A 22062-nucleotide genomic window follows, 5' to 3' on the forward strand; every position below is an offset into this window, starting at 1 on the left:
ACGGCGTCAAGGTTGGTGTCTGCGGAGTGCAATGGAGTCACTATGAACTCTAGCCATTTAAGAAGATGAGCAAATAAATGAGTAGTTACCAACTCACCTCCCACTGCAGATGAGGCGGGATGTTGCGGATTTGAATTTTCCGACTCCTGCAAAGAAAAACACAAAACCCATCAGCGTAAAACACAAAACAAAAACAAAAATACCTGGAAAAACTCAGCAGGTCTGACAGCATCTACGGAGAGGAGCACAGTTAACGTTTCGAGTCCGCATGACTCTTCAACAGAACTAAGGAAAAATAGAAAAGAGGTGAAATATAAGCTGGTTTGGGGAGGAGGCTGGGGGGTGGTGGGGGGGGGGGAGGTGGGACAGGTAGAGCTGGATAGATAGCCAATGATAGGTGGAGATTGCTAAAAGATGTCATAGGCAAAAGGACAAAGGGGTGTTGTAAGTGGTGATATTATCTAAGGAATGTGCTAATAGGTGACATTCAGGGTAGAAAGCAGGACGAGCAAGGTACAGATAGCCCTAGTGGGGGGGTGAGGGATCTAAATAGGCTAAAAGATAAGAGATAAAAACAATGGATGGAAATACATTTAAAAATAATGGAAATAGGTGGGCAAAGAAAAATCTATATAAATTATTGGAAAAATAGGGGGATCGGAAAGGGGGTAGGGATGGAGGAGAGAGTTCATGATCTAAAATTGTTGAACTCAATATTCAGTCTGGAAGGCTGTAAAGTGCCTAGTCGGAAGATGAGGTGCTGTTCCTCCAGTTTGCGTTGAGCTTCACTGGAACACTGCCGCAGGCCAAGGACAAACATGTGGGCATGAGGGCAGGGTGGTGTGTTGAAATGGCAAGCGACAGGAAGGTCTGGGTCATGCTTGCAGACAGACCAAAGGTGTTCCGCAAAGCGGTCACCCAGTCTGTGTTTGGTCTCTCCAACGTAGAGGAAACCGCATTGGGAGCAGCGAATTCAGTAGACTTAATTGAGGAAAGTGCAAGTGAAATGCTGCTTCACTTGAAAGGAGTGTTTGGGCCCTTGGACGGTGAGGAGAGGGGAAGTAAAAGAGCAGGTGTTGCACCTTCTGCGATTGCATGGGAAAGTGCCATGGGTGGGGGTTGAGGTGTAGGGGGTGATGGAGGAGTGGACCAGGGTGTCCCAGAGGGAACGATCCCTGCGGAATGCCGCCGCGGGGCGGGGGGGGGGGTGTGAAGGGAAGATGTATTTGGTGGTGGCATCATGCTGGAGTTGGTGGAAATGGCGGAGGATGATCCTTTGAATTCGGAGGCTAGCGGGTTGATAAGTGAGGACAAGGGGGACCCTATCATGGTTCTGGGAGGGAGAGGAAGGTGTGAGGGTGGATGCGCAGGAGATGGGCCGGACACGGTTGAGGGGCCTGTCAACCACCGTGGGTGAAAAACCTCGGTTAAGGAAGGAAGGAAGGAAGACATGTCAGAGGAACTGTTTTTGAAAGTGGCATCATCAGAACAGATGAGACGGAGGCAAAGGAACTGGGAGAATGGGATGGAGTCCTTACAGGAAGCAGGGTGTGAGGAGCTGTAGTCGGAGTAGCTGTGGGAGGCGGTAGGCTTGTAATGAATATTGGTGGACAGTCTATCACCAGAAATAGAGACAGAGAGGTCAAGGAAGGGAAGGGAAGTGTCAGAGATGGACCATGTGAAAATGATAGAGGGGTGGAAATTGGAAGCAAAATTAATAAATTTTTCCAGGTCCCGACAAGAGCATGAAGCAGCACCGAAGCAATCATCGATGTACCGGAGAAAGAGTTGTGGGAGGGGGCCGGAGTAGGATTGGAACAAGGAATATTCCACATACCCCATAAAGTGCCAGGCATAACTCGGGCCCATGAGGGTACCCATAGCCACACCTTTTATTTGGAGGAAGTGAAAGGAGTTTAAGGAGAAATTGTTCAGTGAGAGAACAAGTTCAGCCAGACGAAGGAGAGTAGTGGTCAATGGGGATTGTTCGGGCCTCTGTTCAAGGAAGAGGCGGAGAGCCATCAAACCATTCTGGTGGGGAATGGAGGTGTAGAGGGATTGGACGTCCATGGTGAAGAGGAGGCGGTTGGGGCCAGGGAATTGGAAATTGTTGATATGATGTAGGGTATCAGAGGTGGGAAGGGACTGGACAAGGGGAGAGAGAAGGGAGTCAAGATAACGTGAAATGAGTTCCGTGGGGCAGGAGCAAACTGACACGATCGGTCTACCGGGACAGTTCTGTTTGTGGATTTTGGGTAGTAGGTAGAACCGGGCCGTCCGAGGTTGGAGACTATGAGGTTGGAAGCTGTGGAAGGAAGTTCTCCAGAGGAGATGAGGTCAGTAACAGTGCTGGAAACAATGGCTTGATGATCAGTGGTGGGGTCATGGACCAGAGGGAGTGTCTGTGAGTTGACACTCAGCCTCTGCGAGGTAGAGGTCAGTGCACCAGACAACCGCACCACCCTTGTCAGCAGGTTTGTTGACAACGTCAGGGTTGGACCTGAGAGAACGGAGTGCAGCAAGTTCAGAGAGAGACAGGTTAGAGTGGGTGAGAGGAGCAGAAAAATTGAGAAATTTGTAAAGCACATATCTGTATCTGCACTGTGCTAGCGCGTGAGCAAGTTCAGAAGGGAAAGGGAGATTGGGAATACTCTAAATAAAACAATAGATTGGCACCGACAGGGTACACCACCAGTGCCAATGACATAACACGTCTCTTTTTGTTTAAAAATGTTTGTTCCTGAAATATGGGCAGTACTGGAAATGCAGCATTGACTGCCCACCCTGAGTTGCCCTGACATCGCTCAGTATCATCCACATAATGGTGTCTCACATAGGATATACCAGGAAGGGTGGCAGGTTCACGTCCTGGAATGTAGTGAACCAGCCGACAATGTTACAACAACTTATGTTCACACAGCGCTTGTAAAACATTCCTAGATGCTTCACAGGAGCATTACACAGCAAGAAATGAGAAAAACCACCCCAGATAATATTAGGGCAGATGGGCAGAAGTGTGGTCAGGAGTAGGTTTTAAGGACTGTCTTAAAAAGGACAGAGGAGTAGAGAGGCAGAAGGAATTCCAGAGCTTAGGGTTTTGACAGCTGAATGCATAACCAGCACTTTGGAGCAATTAAAATGGAGGATCTTAAGAGGCTGGATCAGAGGCATGCAGAGATCTTGGAGGGTTGTAAGAGATTACAGTTATAGGGAAGGCCGAGGCCATTAAGGGATTTGAAAACAAGGCTGAGAATCATAAAATCAAGGCACTGCTTCACCGGGAGCCAATGTAGGTCAACAAGCACAGGGGTGATGGAAGAAAGGAACTTGGTGCAAGTGAGGACATGGGCAGTGTTCTAGATGACCTCAAGTTTACAGAGGGTGGAATGTGGGAGAGCAGCCAAAGTACGCTGGAATAGTCAAGTCCAAGGGATAGCAAAGGCATGAAGGAGGATTTCAGCAGCAGGTGAGCTGAGGCAGGGGCGACATCAGGCAATGTTATGGAGGTGGAAATAGGCGAGCTTAGTGATGGTGCAGTCATGTGGGGGTAGAGGGTTGGTTAGCTCTGCTGACTGTTCAGCTGGTTTGAGATGCAGAGTGACATCAACAGTGCAGATTCAATTCCCGTACCTGCTGAGGTCATCCTTCTCAACCTCGCCACCAGTTGTCTCTCTAATGAGAGAGCAGCCTATGGTCCTCTGGGACTACGGCAACTTTCATTCATTTCATTGTGTTTAGAAGCTCATCCCAGGGCCAAATATAACAAGGTTGCAAACAATCTGACTGAATTTCTGACTGTTGCCAGGGAGAGGGATGGAATTCGTAGTTAGGGAAGAGAGTTTCGAGAGGGGACTGAAGACAATGGTTTCAGTCGTCCCAACATTTAATTGGACGAAATTTCTGTTCATCCAGTACCGATGTCAGATAAGCAGTCTGATAATTTGGCAACAGTGGAAGAGGCGAGAGAGGTGGTGGCAAGGTAGAGCTGGATGACATCAGTGCATACCTAAAAACTGAGACTGTGTTTTCGGATGATGTCGATGCATGTTGATGAGAAATAGAAGGGGGCCAAGATCCCTGGGGGACACCAGGCATGTGGGAGCAGGAAGACTGGCTACAATTCGATAGATAAGAATGGAATCGTGAGTTCAGTCCCACCCAGCCAGACAAAGGTGAAGAAGTGTTGGAGGACAACGGTGTGGGTCAACCATGTCAAAAGCTGCAGAAAGAGTGAGAAAAAGGAGGAGAGAAAGCTTATCTTTGTCACAGTCATTTGTGACTTTGGTAAGATTCATTTCAGCACTGTGCCAGGGTGGAAATCTGATTGGAGGGATTCAAACATGGAGTTCTGGACAAGATGGGAATGGATTTGGGAAATGACAACATGTTATAGGGCTTGATGGAGGAAAGGGAAGTTGGTGATGGTGCGGTAGTTTGCGAAGACAGTTTGGGTTTATTTTGAGGAGAGGGGTGATAGTGCCAGATTTGAAAGAGGGGGACAGTACCTGAAGGGGGAGAACCATTAACAATATTGGCTAACATGGGGACCAGGGGGGTTGTTATATTTGGCCTTGGGATGAGCTTCCAAACACATGATATGCACCATCACTAAGCTCACCATTGCCTGATTTCGCCCGTCTCAGCTCATCTGCTGCTGAAATCCTCCTTCATGCCTTTGTTATCTCTAGACTTGACTATTCCAACGCACTTTGGCTGGTCTCCCACATTCTACCCTTTGCAAACTTGAAAAACTCAAGAAAATGCAACTTCAGGGTAAAGCAGGGGGAACTTTACTGGAAATTTGGCCCAACGGGCTGATGGAAGGGAGGGAAGTGGCAGAAGTAGCCAATTGGATCAGAATCTTAATGATAGAGGTACATGAGCTCCTCGCACTTATTGGGTGGTCATTCTTCTGATGCCAGTTCACAGATTACCCAATATAGTGACTCCAGTTTCTTGTTTGGCCATGGTGCAATACGAACTCTGCACCAAATCACTAGGCAGCTGGACCTATGACCTGTTCACCAGGCAGCTGCACTCATGCCACAGGATGAATGCAGCAATACTATGATTCAGTTTGTATTAAACTAATCCTAGTCCAAGAATCTTCAACAAGATTTTTATTTTATGTCATCTGTTGATCTCCCAGTCAGTCTATTATTTTATTCTGTCCATTTCCAGGTTTCAAATCACTCATGAAAGAGTTAGACAATAATGTACCAATGGAAATATTTACATACCATGAGGCAAACCCTAATGTGATACTCACAGCCTGCTCAATAGAGTCTGCCAAGTACTCTCTTTTTAACAGCCAGTGGTAAGTAAGCGAAAGTGAGAGCACAAGACAGACAGGCTCACGAACAAGCACACAGGACAAGGAAGAGAGGGAGAGAGAGAGACACAGACAGACAGACAGAGACAGACAGACACACATACACACAGAGGACAAGGGAGAGAGGGATAGGGACACAGAGGTCAAGAAAAAGAGACATACATACATACGAGAGAGGAAAAACTCCTCACAAGGGCGAGTTATTAATATAAATGAATGCGAGAATAAAGAATAACTACTCAAATTAGCGTGTAAGGAGAGAAATTATTAGAAAAAAATGAATACTGAAGAAACAAACGGCTGCTCCATCTCGGTCACTGACACATCTGGTAACTCAATACGTACTTTTCTCATCATGGTCACTCCCCCGCGAAATGACTTCTCTCTTGCCTCAAGTAGCCACCATGCCAGCTTTGAAGGCCACTATTCAGTCATATTCCACAGAAGACACTCAAGAATGTCTGTTTTTTTAAGGTTTTGCCAGATCACAGTAAATTCAATTGAACAACTGGAGGCAACAATTCACATTAACATGCAAGGAAATGCAAATACTTCCATTTAATTCCTGAAATGTTAAACTCAACAGAAACTCCACGATATGCTTATTATTGAGAAATGTAGGAGTACCACCAGGATCTACAGCCCTTGGAACATTCAAAAGGCTGCAAAAATCTGCAGTCGTAAGGAAAACCCAGAATCAGTGGATTATCATGCCAAATGTCAAGTTTTTGGATGTTTCATACTTTCTTTCTTCACAAAGGATTTGAGGATGAACAGATTGTGTGAAAGCAAAGTGATTTCACAGATGTCTAAAGAAAAGCCACAGATTTGAGACATTGAAGTTATCAAAAGCCAAACAAGATGATTTGCGGAAATCCAGCATTGAGGCAGAGCAAGGTGCGAAGCAGGGAAACATTTTGAATTTGGCCACAAGGCTGCAGCACTCATCTCCCAACTTATTTCCTTCTGTTTGATGAGCAGCAAATATCTTGGATGAAATGGCTTATCAGACCCTCATGCTAAAATGTTGTACTTGACAATATAGACCTCGTTTTATCCAGAGTTTCGGTCTCCAAGGAAACTAAAGGTACCAGAGTTCTCCAGTAATTACCTAGGTCCAAAGTGCCCTACTTGTACAATGGCACAGCCTAAGACAATAAGAAATAGGAGCAAGAACAGGCTGTGTGGCCCCTCAAGCCTGCTCTGCCATTCAATAACGACCGAACTCCTACATCAACTCCAATGTCCCACCCTATCCCTATATCCATTGATCCCCTTAACATCCAAAACATCTATCATGCCCAGTCTTGAATATACTCAATGATGGATCATCCCCAGCCCTCAAAATCCAAAGAATTCCATGTCAGTTACTCATGATCCAAGACACAATAGATAAGGAGATATGAATCATCATGCTAATGGGAATGTTACATACCAACCAGGGTTCATGTAACTACTCATGCTTTGACCCACTATAACAAATTAACAGTATTCTGACCATTTCTAGATCAATCAATTTGCTCTGACCTCCTGGGCACCTCACCTCGGCCTCTAGTTTGAAATTAGATCCAGTTTGATTAGTCTCCATTTGAATTAGTGTTATTTGAAATCAGTGTGTGAAAATGAACAAAACCATCACAAAGAGTGGCAGAGTTTTGAGCATCTGGCAACGAACTGGAGAAGATGGCGAGTCAGCATCAACCGAAAGATACGGAGAGAAAGGTGGATACTTGATCATCAACACTTTTGGCAAAAGTTCCCCTTTCTTCGCTCTGACACTCAATGAACAATAAAAAAAAATTAAGAAAATGCAAGCTTTAATTATACCACATGAATAGCCTGTTGCCAAGTAACAGCAACGTATTAGTCACTCTCACTCCTACTTCACCTAGTTGAGTGTGCACATTATTCAAAAGTCACATTACACTAGCAATTGGTGCAAAATCCTCCATTTCTCACGTGTACACTTTACAGAAGACAAGCAGGACTGCCTGATACTGAGACATCAGCTCTATCCAATAATTTTCATTTTCTATTTGGATTACATTTTGCTTCACCTTCTGACAGAACCTGCAGGCGGCTGACCAACAGCTCATCTTCACCCAACAACGTGCTGTGATTATGCAAATTTGTTCATTTATTAGAACTACCCATGGGCATGGTCAGTCTCAGCCCTTCTCTGTCACAATGTGGAGTGAGGGCACACCATCACTATAAGCAGGAGATTTGAGCGAAGCTACAACTCATCAGCAGTGGATGGCAACCCCAAGCGTTCACAGAAAAATAGAGCGCCCCACAATTCAACATTTCCTCCCAAGCTGAAACCTATTTCCCATTGACTGCGTCACTGCACAGCACTGATATCACAAACTCTCTGCACTCTTCAATCAAGTTCACTCCAATCTTCTTGCAGCCATCAGAAGCCAGGCTCTGCGTCACCCATTAATGAGGGTTTAAGTGCTAAACGGCGAGTTTGGGGTTGCAATTTAAATCCTGGCTTCAGATAATGTTCACGAACCAGTCCAACTCTCCTTACACACTGTTACTTCACCTCAACTTTTCAGTTGAAGGGGCACCAATGCAGGAGAACCAAGTGTGAATATGGGGAACAACCTGCCCTAAGGCACCTGTTGCTAGGTTTCACCACAGTTCACTACAGCTCCTGCTTTCTGAAGATGTCACCCAAATAAAGTTCGGCAAACGCCATTTGACAAAAAATCAAGGTTCCTTTTAAGTACTCGCTTCCACTGTTGAAACATGTCGAAATAACCATAACCCCTCACAATTCAATGATTGAAGTGGGTTGTGGCTGAATGGGTGGCTCTCACTCAAGTTAGTAGGTCATAGATTCAAGTTCCAACCCAAAAGCCTGACCACATAATCCAGGCTGACAGCCCAGTAGAGTGCAGCACTGAGAGGAGCCCTCTTTCAGTTGAGACAAAAGCCCCATCTGCTCTCAGGTAGACGTACCAGATCCTATGCCACTATTCAAAGAGCAGGGGAGCTATCGATGGTAACTTACCCAACATCATTGAAACAGATTATGTGGTTATTACCACACTCATGGAAGCTTGCAGTGCACAAATTTCCAATGTTACAATGGCACTAGCACTTGACTAGCCGTGAAGCACCTGGGATACCTTGAGGTTGTGAAATGCAAGTTTTTTCCCTTCCGTCTTCAACTGAAAAGGTGATAAACACAGACTGGACAGGAGCTGAGGGAACTAAGCCCAGTCCAGTTCTCAAGATCATGACGAGGTGGTGAGAGGCACTAGAGGTCATAGAGGATGTTTCGGGGTGGGGGGGAAAGTTGGGGAACTGTCCATTCGCAAGGGGTGCTCAGTCTCTCAGTTAAATGAGCAGGAACACTCCAGCTGGACAGACTCAGCAATCCAGTCACTCTGCTCCCTGGATATTGCAACACCTATCCAACATGTCAGTGACTAAATATAGCAACAGCTTCAGTTACATTACAGGGCTAAATAGAAACATATCAGCACTTTGATGGCAACCGATCCACATGCACTGAAACACTCCCAGGGCAGGTAAAGCACAGGTTAGATACAGAGTAAAGCTCCCATGATGAGTAGAATAAATATTACAGTGCTCCTAAACATCAACTGTTCAACTTCCCCAGGAACAGCATTGAGCTCAATGTCACTCTAATCTCATAGCTAGAAGGTTGTGGGTTCAAGTTTCACTGCATAGATTTGAGCATGTTATCCAGGCCAATACTTCAGTGCAGTACCAAGGGAGGGCCGCAGTGCCACAGAAGCAGTTTTTTGGATGAGAAGTTTGACCGAACCCCCACTTGCCTTCTCAGGCGGATGTAAACGATGTTGGCCCAGACACCGGGAGAACTCCCCTTCTCTCCTAGTCGTTGTGGGATCTCGAATGACCTGAACAGGTCAGATCCAGTTTGGCGCCCAAGGAATATACCAAATTGTGCATGTGGATTAGCAGCAGCCCACTATGTAAGGCACAGGGAGAGGGGCAGGGCACAGAGATTGTTGGTGCCCATCCTTACACTGGGCACTGGGCACTACAGCTACAGTGAGAGTTGAGTGGAACGGACGGGAATCCCAAAAATCATGACCTTATAAAATCCTGTTTTTGTTACTTAAATGATAAATATTATCCAAACATTTATTCATGCATTGCTCCCACCTGGCCTCACTCCACGTGTCAGGATGTGTGTGGGGTAGTGGGGTTGCCGTGTGCACAGCAGGCACCTCGCTGCTGTCATGCTGTTCAACATCCTCCCTAACCTGACTCTGATGCATACTCCCTGACCAAAGACTGCAATGGCACGAGGAGGGCTGGAGAATGGGGTAGCCCAGTGCCAGCCCAAAATCTGCAGCTCAGCTGTTGACACAGTGGAAGAAGCCCCCTTCCATCTGTCCTCTATTCTTAGTCCTTTATAATCACAAGGCCATATGTTGGAGGTGGTTGTGGTGGTGGTGGTGGTGATGGGGTGGGGTGAGGGGGCTGAGCGCTGATTGGAATTCTCACTGAAAGCCAGGCCCAGCTCTTCTGGAGACTGCCTAGAGGGGCTTATAGCTGCAGTTCAGTCTGGGGAGGGGTTTTACTGTAACACCAGTTATGAGCTACCTGCCCATGTCTCATTGGGATGAAAGTGGATCTGGGAAAGGAGGGTTTTCACCTCATTCAAATGTCCAATGTCACTCGAAATTAATAGGATAGAAAAAGGACAGACAGCTCAAGATAATCAGCTGTCAATCAGCATTCCTCACCAAAGCATGAAGTCACGTGGGGCATTCGGTAGCATCCAGGATCAGTTGGTAGCTCAGCCCCCTCCTCTGCTCCCATTAACTTTACTCTTTATCAGGACTTCTAAATCTCCTTCTCCCTTCCTGGTCAGTCACTACGCTATCCTCAGACTCCTGGAGATAGCTGTGAGCAGACAGTAAACGACCAGCGCACAATGTGAGCGAGCTGCCCGAGAGACCGGGCGTTAGGCAGGCACAAGCAGACAGTGCGAGAAACCAGGGGGAGAACATGAGCAGGGGGTGGAAGGTGCGGGGGGGCAGTCAGTGATCTGCAGAGAGTTAGGGGGGCCTGACAGAGCAGAGTGGTGCAAACAGGCGGCCCAAGAGACCAAGTGGAATTTCTAATCTCAATTAAATTGCATGCTGATGTCACATGTGTTATGACACAGCAGCTGGTAATGGCTAAGTTGTTTAAATCCCAGAGGGAAACTTGAAACAACTGTCATAACCTATTTTGGTATGTTTGAGATGCAGCTCTGGATTCAGGAATAAGGCCACTGAGCCTCTAGAGGTTATTTATATAAAACTAAATTAAACATCTATTAATTTACAACAAATTAAACACATATACATCTACAAATTACTACCATAACTTTTAAACAAACCCCCAAATTAATCACTCCCAGGTAAATCTCCACCAAGGCAACAGTAACCCATAGACTTTAAACAGACACCAGCAAAGCACATTTGACCGTACGAATTCAAAATGAGGTTCCTTGCAATTTGGTTCCTTTGCAGGCACAGTTCGAGGCTTACAGGCTGGGTTTCCATGATATCACTAGGCTTTTAACTTCACATCTTCTAACAATAACATTTTCATCCCACTAATTTTATTAGTAATAAAAACACATTGCTTGGCGTGTCTCAGCTAGATTTTACTCCCATTCTTGAATGCTTTATTGGACAAATGCAAATGTACATTTTACCTTTTAACTTCCTTAATGTTTACCCAATTAACATCTCAAACTACTACACATCAAAGCAACCAGCTAGCTGGCTTTAATCTAATTAAGACACACACAAACACATAGACACAGACCCCACTACAACTCCATTTTAAAAATAATTTCCAATAACATTTTAGACATCAATATCTCTTCATGACACATTAGGTTTTATAAATACTTGAAGCACAAAATTTGCAGAGCAATTAGCAAAGGACGGGGAATGGGGCTAATTGTGAGCTCTTCCAAAGAGCCAACACAGGCATGATGGGCAGCATGATCTCTTTCTCTTCTGTATAATTCTATGACAAGAGAGGACCAAACATGAAGGGATAGGGAGGACAGGCAATAGTGCACTACAGCAGTAAGTGAAATTGGGCAGGTGTTTGGTGGAAGGGGTGTGGGGGGTTAGTGAGGCAGGTTTGATCTTTTTGCACATTTTGGAAATGGAGTTACAGATGTACCCCTCCCCCATACTGGCTCCATATACTATTCACACGATGACTAATTGCACTGTCAGAGCCCAGCACTCACTTCCTCTGTAAAAAGCTGTGTGTCTTGAGCAATGCCGTTGTGCTGCTGCTGATAGTGACGGCCTGACTGTGAAGCTCACCCGTTTATACAAGAAGAACTCATGGGGCTGACACATTTAGTGTCAGAGCATCAGCATACACAACTCTCACCATCTTGATCACTCATTAACAAGGCAGGAAAACAGAAAGGACATAGAAACAAAAGTTCCTAAACACTGGCAATGACACTCCCTTTGTTACACACCAATCCCTGGTATAACAGACTCCATTCGAATATGAACATGATCAAACCCCTGTGTGAAGTACCCGATTGCCTCTTGAATGGCCACACCACATATTGATGACAGTGCATGAAAGTAAAGAAAGACTTGTATTCATATTGTGTTTTCCACAACCACAAGTGACACTTGTAATTCAGGAAACACTGCAGCCAATATGTGTACAGCAAGATCCCACAAACAGCAATGCAGATAATCTGTTCTTGTGACATTGATTGGGAGGTTAATATTGGCCAGGCATAATCCCCCTGATCTTTCTTTGGGATAGTGCCAAGGGATCTTTACATCCATCTGAAGGGGTCTCAGTTTAACATCTCATCTGAAAAACAGCACCTCCAACAGTGCAGGACTCCCTCAGTGCTGCACTGAACTGGACTTTCAGCCTTGATTTGTACACTGAAGTTGTGGAGTGGGATTTGAACCTGGAATCTTGTGACACTGAGGCAAGAGTGCTACCAACTGAGCCACAGCTAACATCTCACCTGAAGTTGCACTTTCCCCAACCTAGACCCATGGCCCCTTCACCAGCAATCATGATTTAACCCAAAATAATGCAAGGCTTGACTCTTTCTTATTTCAAATCTCTATGAAGGCCACCTCTATCACTGCGACTGCCTCAAGAAGCTCAATTCTCTTTTTTGTGTATGAGAATCCCATTAAGAGGACTGTGACAGGCACAAACTGACCAACTCATCATTGCTCCCTGAGTGAGTCTAGGAGAAAAGCACTTTCTTTTCAAGGCACACCATGTCATCAGGAGAAGCACTCCTCAGTCAGGAACAGCATGGATTAGTTACAGAATGAAGCTCTCTCTATGCTGTTCTATCAAACACCACCAGTATCCATCAAATAAATTACTTTGTCCACCTTTCAGCTGTTTCTCAGAGCCACAGGAACTTTGCCGCTCAAGTAAAGGTCCCTGTCCTGTACACAAGGACAGCCAGACTGTCAGTGGCTGCTTGATACATGCAGAATACAGCTCAGAATGATCCACTATCCCCTTCGTATCCTCAACAGTGGATCCGGTGACTGCACCAGGATCAACAATTGGAGTTTGTGTTTCATCAGTGGGGCAGTCAACCTACATAGTGGCTGATCAACATAATCTGGAGAAACAGAGTATTTAGTCAGCAGGGTACAGTGGACCTCTGAAATCATTGTGAGACTGTGATCTCCGATCTATGACTGTCAGAATTGTTCAAATATTTGATTAAACTGTTGATGCGTAAAACCTTATATAGACAAGCTGAGTTGGAATTGCAAATGCATAACACTGGGGTACGGTACTGGTGGATACAGATCTGTCATTGTAAAACAGAGGTACAGTATTGCTAGGAACAGGTATGTCACTGTATAAGACTGGGGTACAGTCCTGGGGGATATGGGTCTGTTACTGTATAACACTGGGATACAGTACTGGTGGGCACAGGCCTGTCACTGTATAGCACTGGGGTACAGTCCTGATGGATATGGGTCTGTTACTGTATAACACTGGGATACAGTACTGGTGGGTATGGGAGGGTGCATTCAGAATACATCATACAACAGAACGTTGTGGCTGACCTGATGCTGCCACAATCCTAGCATTGGAACCAGTTTAATTCCTCAACCTCTGATGTTCATCGAGCAAATAATCTGGGAGAGGGCGGTTCTGAACATGTTAAACCAGCGTGGTATCAGGACAGCTCTCCTTCCCGATAAGTGTAATGCCCTGAAGATGTTGGTGTGCGTGCACACATACACAGACACAGGCACACGTGTCTGTCCTACTACACTCAGACCTGGTTTTGCTGTATCTTTAATGACTAACATGCCAATCAGAAAGGGCTCCACAGTGTCTGTCTCTGTACCTACACATCGCTGTGTGGCAACTGCATTGGGCTTAGCTCTACAAGTGCCTGTGTGGTCCTGAATGCCGGGAAGTAAACCCAGCCAATTCTCCGCCTATCTCCTCCTTTGGGTAGATGAAACAGTATCACAGACCAACACACTCGGTACCAGCCTGAGAACTGGCACAATGTCAATAGCACGAATCAGTGTTCAACTCACTCTGCCTCCACCACCCCCTGCTCCCCCTCCCCTTCGCACCATTGCTCCCCATATCCTTTCCCCTCTCTACCACCTCCACTCTCACCCATCCCCTCACTTTCCTTCACCTCCCTCACTCCAGCTTCCCCACCTAAGTCCCCCGACCCCTGCCCCTCACCTCTCCCACATCTCGGCTGCCTATTCTTCACCTTCTGGAGCCAGTGTCAACAGACTGGCTAACCACAGCAGGCATCACACGTCTGATGCTCACCTGAGCAAGTATGCTATTGCCGGGAAGGTCACTGTACTGCCATTTGCAGCTGCCATCTAGATGGATTCTTTTGGAGCAGCAAAGTTTTAATTTTAGTCTTGAAGTTGTTGGCAGTTTCAGAAGAATATGTAAACCACAGCATCCGCAATTTGCCCACCAATACTTATTAGAGAATTCCACCCATCTCACAGCAAAATAAAAGGGTAGCCAGCAATTTCAGCATGACCACTCCCACAGAGAGAGAGAGAGAGAGAGGCAGAGAAAGAGAGACAAGCATACACAAAGATAGACTGAGTGAGAGAAAGAGACAGGCAAAGAGACAGAGAGACAGGCAAAGAGAGAGAGAGACAGACAGACAGACAGCTTGAGAGAGACACTCAAAAAGAGACAAGGCGAAAAAAATGAAAATGAATTATTTTTAAAAGCCAAGTGGAAAGTGGAGTGTCAACCAATTTCAAAAACCTTTTTGATAATACAAGGCTGCATGCAGAGATTGGAAGGATAAAGGATCAAAACTGAAACTGAAAGCAAGAGATGGTTGTGATTAGGACTTTGGAAACTCCCCTCTTGTACAGCATGTGTGTGTGTTTGTGTTTTATCTGGCTGCTGGTTTCACTTCAAGATATTCTTGTTCTATTTGGAGAAAAGCACAAGAGTGATGCAGAGTAAGTCCCTGGAGCCTCTGGGCCCTGACCTAGGGAGGGGAGAGGGGGTGTTATGGCCCATGCACCCACTCTTCCTGCCACACTCGCTGGTGTAACTGGTTTCCTGGGGTGAGCCTGGGCATTTCCTCACTCAGGCCACTAGATGGAGCTCGGAGCGGGCAGTTTGTTCCAAAATTCTTCCTAGAAAAGATCGCTGGCTGAACAGGAGTCACTGGCTGAAGGGAGAAGAGAACACCATCACCCTGGTGCAAAAGGACATTAAACCTACTGCCATCTCCACCCACCTACTGTCCAAAGAAAGGAGGGCTTGTATTTATATAGCGTCTATCACAACCTCAGGACATCCCAAAGTGTTTCACAGCCCAATTTGATACCTCCATGTGTAGTCACTGTTGTAATTTGGGAAATAAGTCAATTTGCACAAACAAGCTCCCACAAATAGCATTGTGACAATGGCCAGGTAATTTATTTTGGTGATACTGGTGAGGGAATAAATATTGGTTGGAACACCAGGGATCATTCCCCTGCCCTTCTTCAAAGAGTGCCAGGGGATCTTTCACACCCACCTGAGAACACAAATTGGGCCACAGTCTAATGTCTCAACAAAAAGGCATCATTTCTGACAGTGCAGTACTCCCTCAGTACTGCACTGGACTGTCAGCCTGGATTATGTCCTCAGGTCTCTGGAGTGCGACTTGAGCCCACAGATTTGAGAGTTAATTCATCTGGTCCAGTGCAGGGTAATGGGTAGCAAGATTCTGCCACCATCTCTGATCCATGACAGTTTCTTTCGCTCAAGCCCAGCTGGTGTCCTGCTCTTGAAACTCTTCCTTAAATGTACTACTCCAGGTCTTCTTTGGCTGGACCCATCATCATCTTTTTCCAGCTGGTGGCCATTCTACTGCCACTCTGGCAGCTCGGGAGGCGAGATATTTGTCCTGCCACTCTCAGCCGTCTCTCTATCATGATGTCCTGCGGGCATTTCTTCGGTGATGCTGCTGCCTTGGATCTTATGTAGGCAATGCTGGTGAAAGACATCCAACTTATGTGACACCTTTGCTGTTCTCTTCCAAGTCTTGCTGGCATAGATTGCAGTTGGTGCTACTATGAACATGTAAAGATGCAGCTTCATGACTGTGTTGATGGTTTTGGATGCCCAGGCCATGTGGAGTTGCTGAAAGGCCATTGCTGCTTTTCCAATTCTTGTGTGGACATCAGTCTCGACATTGCACACCCCACCCCCAGAGATGTTTCTTCCTAAGTATGGGAAGTGGTTGATGTCCTCAATGTTCTGTTGCTTGATGAAGTGCCTTGTTATCATCCAGCTTTCACTGTCTTGGTCTTCTCGCAGCTGATGCGTAGACTAACTTGGAGGGCTTGGCCACAGGTCCTTGAAGGTGGCAGGACAGGTGGGCAAGGTGGTCAAGAAAGCATATGGAATGCTTTCCTTTACTGGGCGAGGTATTGAATATAAAAGCAGGGATGTAATGATGGAACTGTATAAAACGCTGGTCAGGCCACAGCTGGAATTTTGTGTACAGTTCTGGTCACCACATTACAGGATGGATATAATTACTCTGGAAAGAGTGCAGAGAAGACTTAGATGAACGTTGCCAGGCTTGAAAATTGCAGCTATGAGGAGCGATTGGATAGGCTTGGGTTGTTTTCCTTAGAACAGAGGGGGCTGAGAAGTGGCCTAATTGAGGTGTGCCCTAATTGAGGAGTACAAAATTATGAGAGGCCGAGATAGGGTAGACAGAAAGGACTTGTTTTCCCTAGCTGATGGATAAATTACCAGGGGGCATTGATTTAAGGTGATTAGTACAACGTTTAGAGGAGGCATGAGGAAAAGCTTTTTCACCCAAAGGGTGAATTCACTGCCTAAGGTGGTGGTTGAGGCTGAAACACTCAACTCATTTAAAAAGGTACCTGGATCTGCATCTGAAATGATGCAACTTGCAAGGCTACAGACCAGGTGCTAGAAAGTGGGATTAAATTGAGTGGGTAGTTTCTTTTTCCTCTTTTTGGCCGGTGCAGACACGATGGGCTGAATCGCCTCTTTCTGCACGGTACCTTTTCTACAGTTCTAACCTTGACGCCATTACTCTCAATGCTGGTGCTCGTGTCTTGGAGCACACGTGATTCTTTGGCCAGCATGACAATGTTGTCTGTGAAAACTTGGCCCGATAACCAGTGGTGCTGCTGCCACAGAAGGTGAAAGTCTGTCCCCACCAACTCCTTCCTCATGATAAAATCAATAGCAAAGACAAAAAGGAATGGGGAAGAGTACCGTACTCATGTGATGATGTTGAAGGAATCCATGATGCCTGTGCTGATCTTGGTGCAGCTGTTGCAGTCGCGGTACAAGGCTTTGAAGACGTTATACTACTCCAGGATGCAGTACTGTCTTGTGATGTACCAGAGTGACTGCTGATCGACGCTATCAAAAACCTTCTCAAAATCAACATTGATAACAAGTGGCTTCTGATACTCCAGGCTCTGCTCAACAATGTTCTTGAGAGCAAAGGTCTGATCACAGCATGATCTGTCATCCTGGAAAGCTGCCTGCTCTTTGTCAAGCATACCGTCCACTTCTGCATCCAATCTCTTGAGGAGCACCGTGCTGAAGACCTTGCCAGCTACTGTTGGCAGTGTTAAGTTGTTGCAGTCGCTGAGGTTCTCTTTCTTTCTGATGATTACTTTTTAAAAATTCATTCATGGGATGTGGGGTTCACTGGCTGGACCAGCATTTATTGCCCAACCCTAGTTGCCCTTGAGAAGGTGAGGGTGAATTGCAGTCCATGTGGTGTAGGTACACTCAAGGTGCTGTTAGGAAGGGAGTTCCAGGATATTGACACATCAACAGTTAGGGAACGATGATATGTTTCCTCACCTCCAGTTATCTGGGACACTTCCTGCAGTCCAAACCTTCTGGAACAGGTCTGTGAGCTCTGTTGTGACAGTGTTCTTGACATGTTTCAATCATTCCACTGGTATCTCATCGATCCCAGGTGCCTTGTTGTTCTTCAGGCTCTTGATGATTCTTCAGACCTTCAATCTAACAATTTCTCCCAGTTTGACGTGCAATTGTTGAGGTGCAGAGCTGTCATTAAACTCTAACATGAAACAGGGGTTGAGCTGGTTAAGGGTCTCCAAAAGTGCTCCAGCCACCTTGTCTCCTGCTCCTTGTCCAACAATAGCATCCTACCATCCACATCCTTGATTAGTACAGTCGTATTGCTTCTTGTACCAGTGCAATCCTGTGGTGTGTCCTGGAGTCCTTGCGATTTGCTGCTTCTTATACCTCCCTGCCATTTAACTCTATTCATCCTCGTTTGTCTCTCCTGCAGCTCTTCTTCACAGCTTTATCCAGTCTTCTGTGCTTCTAATCAACTTTGTTCAATGTTCTTTTCCTGGTCCCTCTTGCTCGTTGCCAGCTTTCTTTCATTAATCAGCTTGGTTCCTCTCCTCCACCCAATGATGTCTTCTGCACTCTTAAAATCCCTCTTTTGAAGATTTTCCACTGTTCTGCAATGTTGCCTGACCTCTTTAGTACTTCGAATCTGTTGTAGAGGGCCAGCTGGAAACTGTCTGACGTGTCCTGATCCTTCAGTTTCTCTGTTGAAAATGACTGCTGTGACTTCATAGTTGTTGCTTTCTTCAACTTCAGGTTGAACTTGCCTAACACAAGGTAGTGGTCAGATCCTACAACACCTCCACATGTCCAGACATCTTGTAAGGATGTCCTCCATCTGCTACTGATACATATATAGTCAATCTCATTCAGGGTGTCACCATCTGGAGACTTCCATGTCTTTTTGTGGATGTCCTTACATTTGATGAAGACATTCCCAATGCTTAGCCCATTGATGTTGCAGAAGGCCAACAGATGCTCGCCGTTTCTGTTCAGCATGCTTGCTGACCCATGGGGCCGATCGTACTGTTCAGCTGAGTTCGAGCTTATCATTGAGGTCACTCATCAATAGATTAATATCATTGCTGGGTACCTCATCCAGTGTTTCCTGCAAATGATCTGAGAATTTATCTTTCTCCTCCTCTGTGTCTGTCTCTGTTAATGCGTAAACCTGCACGACATTGGTGTGCCATGTGTGGAATCTGGCAGTGATGATGCAATGATTTACTGATTTCCACCCCACCAACGCTTGTGCTGTGCAGCTGTTGAGTATGAGGGGCAAACTCCATGGGTGTGGTTTTCTCACTGCCCAGGGCACAGGATTGTCATGCCCTTATTGCTGATTCGTCCTTGGCTTGTCCACTGCAGATGTTTAAGATGTCAAGTTGATAGGTTCTCATTTCTCTCAATACCCGGGACATCTTCCCACACTGGAGGGTGCTTGGACATTCTAGGTGCCGAATCTGATGGAGATTTTGGCGCTGAAGATTGGGCTAGTCAAGAATTGGATTTCCTTTCATCAAATCCCATCGTACGTACATCCTCGGATGCACTGGGCTGAATTTTGCAGGGAACTCTGAAGCAACGTGCTCACCACGGACTTCGAAGAAAGCTGCCCACAAAGATCTAGTGATTCCTGTGGTTTGCATTTCCCCTTTCCCAATGGCATCAAGTCAAGAGGATCTCCAGGTGTTCAGCAGCAATGATATCAGCAAGCAGGGTAAGCAGCCAATCACAATGAAATATTCTCACAGGCATCAAATCCGAAAGTTAAAAACACTGAATCCCTTCACTTTTAATATACATTTCCAGATAGTGAAATCAATGATTACAATCCGGTTAAGGTAGAAGTTAAAATAAGCTTTAAATAAAATATTTTTTAAAATTTGGAATTTTTTAATAGTAATGGAGAAATTACATTTCACAAATATAAATTAGCTTTTCAGGGTCAGTTTTTAGCAGTAATTATGAAGTTAGTACACTGTTGAAAACCTAGTTATGCCTCATTCAACAACAGCTTGTATCTATATAGTGTTTTTAACATAATTAATGTCCCAAGGCAGTTCAGAGCAGCTTTATAAAACAAAATAAAACACCTACTCATGTAAGGAGGTATTAGGTCAGATGGCCAAAAGCTTGGTCAAAGAGGCAGGTTTTAAGAAGCATCTTAAAGGAAGAAAGTGAGATAGAGAGGCAGAGAGATGTAGGGAGGGAATTCCAAAGTCCAAGGCCTCGGCAACTAGGCACAGTGATTAAAATCAGGGATGCTCAAGAATCCAGAATTAGATGAGCGCAGTGCTCTCGGAGGGTTGTGGGGCTGAGATTACAGAGATGGGGAGAGGTGAGGCCATTGAGAGATTTAAAAACAAATGATGGGAGCTTTAAAACCAAGATATGGTTTGAACAGGAACCAACGTAGGTCAACAAACACAGAAGCGATGGATGAATGGGACTTGCTGTGAGTTAAGATACGGACAGCAGAGTTTAGGATGTCTTCAAGTTTATGAAGGGTGGAATGTGGGAGACCAGCCAGGAGCGCATTTGAATATTCAAGTCTAGAGATACTGTCTAGAGAAAAGCATGAATTAGCAGCAGATGAGCTGAGAGAGAGAGACGAAGTCGAGCAACGTTATGGAGGTGGAAATAGGCAGTCTTAATGATGGGACAAATATGTGCTTGGTAGCTCATCTCTGGAGCAAATACATCACCAGGTGGGGAACAAACTGGTTTAATCTCAGACTGTTGCCAGAGAGGGGAATAAAGCAGGTAGCTAGGGAAGACATTTGGAATGGGGGCCAAAAGCAATGGCTTCAGTCTTCCCAATAATTAATCAGAGCAAATATCTACTCATCCAGCACTGATGTTTTAGCAACAGTGGAGGAGTTGAGAGAGATGGTGGTGAGATGAGAAGCAAAGATACTAAGGAAAATGAGAATGGAAACTGCGGAGGTACTGGCCATAATTTTCTAGTCTTCCTTAAGAGTTGTCAGCGCTCCAGGATTGGCCTGGAGTCTCCAGAAATTGAAAATCAATCCCCAGGACACAGCCGTGTGCAACTCTGGAGAAAAATCACTGGGACATCAAAAAAGATATTTTTCTTTTTGTAATTTTTTTGAACATTTCTCTTTATTGGATATAAAAATTTTGAAAATGGGGAAAAAAGGCTGTTTGGCTGACAGTCAAGCACCATCTTCTTGGACAATGAGTCTTTTTGCTTTCCAACTGACGTAGGAAAGTGGTGCTTCACAATGGCTGGAGCATGCAGTAAGTCATGAAATGAAACCTCTAGGAATACATTTAATCACAGCTGGCAACGCTAGTCTTCCTTGGACTCAGGGGCAGTGCCAGAGGACTGGCGAATTTCAAATGTTACAATAAAAAAACAAGGGTGTAAAGATAAGCCCACCAACTACAAGCCAGTCAGTTTAACATCAGCAGTGGAGAAGCGACCATGTTAAGTGGGGTAGATTTCGAACAGATCTAGCAATTCAAGACTGGGCATCCTTGAGGCGCTGTGGGCCATCAGCAGCAGCAGAATTGTACTCAAAACACAACCTGTAACCTCATGGTCCAGCATATCCCCCACTCTACCATTACCATCAAGCCAGGTGATCAACCCTGGTTCAATGACGACATCAGGAGGACATGCCAGGAGCAGCACCGGCCATACCTAAAAATGAGGTGTCAGCCTGGTGAAGCTATAAAACAGGACTACTTGTGTGCCAAACAGCATAGGCAGCAAGTAATAGATCCCACAGCCAAAGGATCAGATCTAAGCTCTGCAGTCCTGCGACATCAAGTTGTGAATGGTGGTGGACAATTACACAACTCAATGGAGGAGGCAGCACCACAAATATCCTCATTCTCAATGATGGAGGAGCCCAGCACATCAGTGCAAAAGATACGGCTGAAGCATTTGCTACAATCTTCAGCCAGAAGTGCTGAGTAGATGATCCATCTCGGCCTCCTCCAGAGGTCCCCAGCATCACAGGTGCCAGTCTTGAGCCAATTCGATTCACTCCACATGACATCAAGAAACGGCTGAAGGTAATGGATCCTGCAAAGGCTATGGGCCCTGACAATATTCCAGCAATAGTACTGAAGACTTGTGCTCCAGACTTGCCGCGCACCCTAGCCAAGCTGTTCCAGTACAGCTACAACACTCTCATCTACTCAGCTATGTGGAAAATTGCCCAGGTATGTCCTGCATACAAAAAGCAGGCCAAGTCTAACCCAGCCAATTACCGCCCCATCAGTCTCCATCATCAAAGTAATGGCTCGGCAGGGGGGGCATCAACAGTGCTGTC

General features: G+C 45.7%; 1 protein-coding gene across 1 annotated transcript in view; it reads right to left on the reverse strand.

Moving 5' to 3' along the window:
* Positions 1 to 22062, reverse strand: part of LOC121285318 (insulin-like growth factor 2 mRNA-binding protein 2) — a 190509-nt gene that overhangs the window by 14684 nt on the left and 153763 nt on the right. The window contains exon 3 of the mRNA XM_041201784.1: positions 98 to 146. Within this exon, the coding sequence (XP_041057718.1) occupies positions 98 to 146 (49 nt within the window). The remainder of the gene's footprint in view (positions 1 to 97; positions 147 to 22062) is intronic.

Source organism: Carcharodon carcharias, chromosome 12 (assembly GCF_017639515.1).
Source record: "Carcharodon carcharias isolate sCarCar2 chromosome 12, sCarCar2.pri, whole genome shotgun sequence".
In the NCBI taxonomy this organism is placed as follows: domain Eukaryota; kingdom Metazoa; phylum Chordata; class Chondrichthyes; order Lamniformes; family Lamnidae; genus Carcharodon; species Carcharodon carcharias.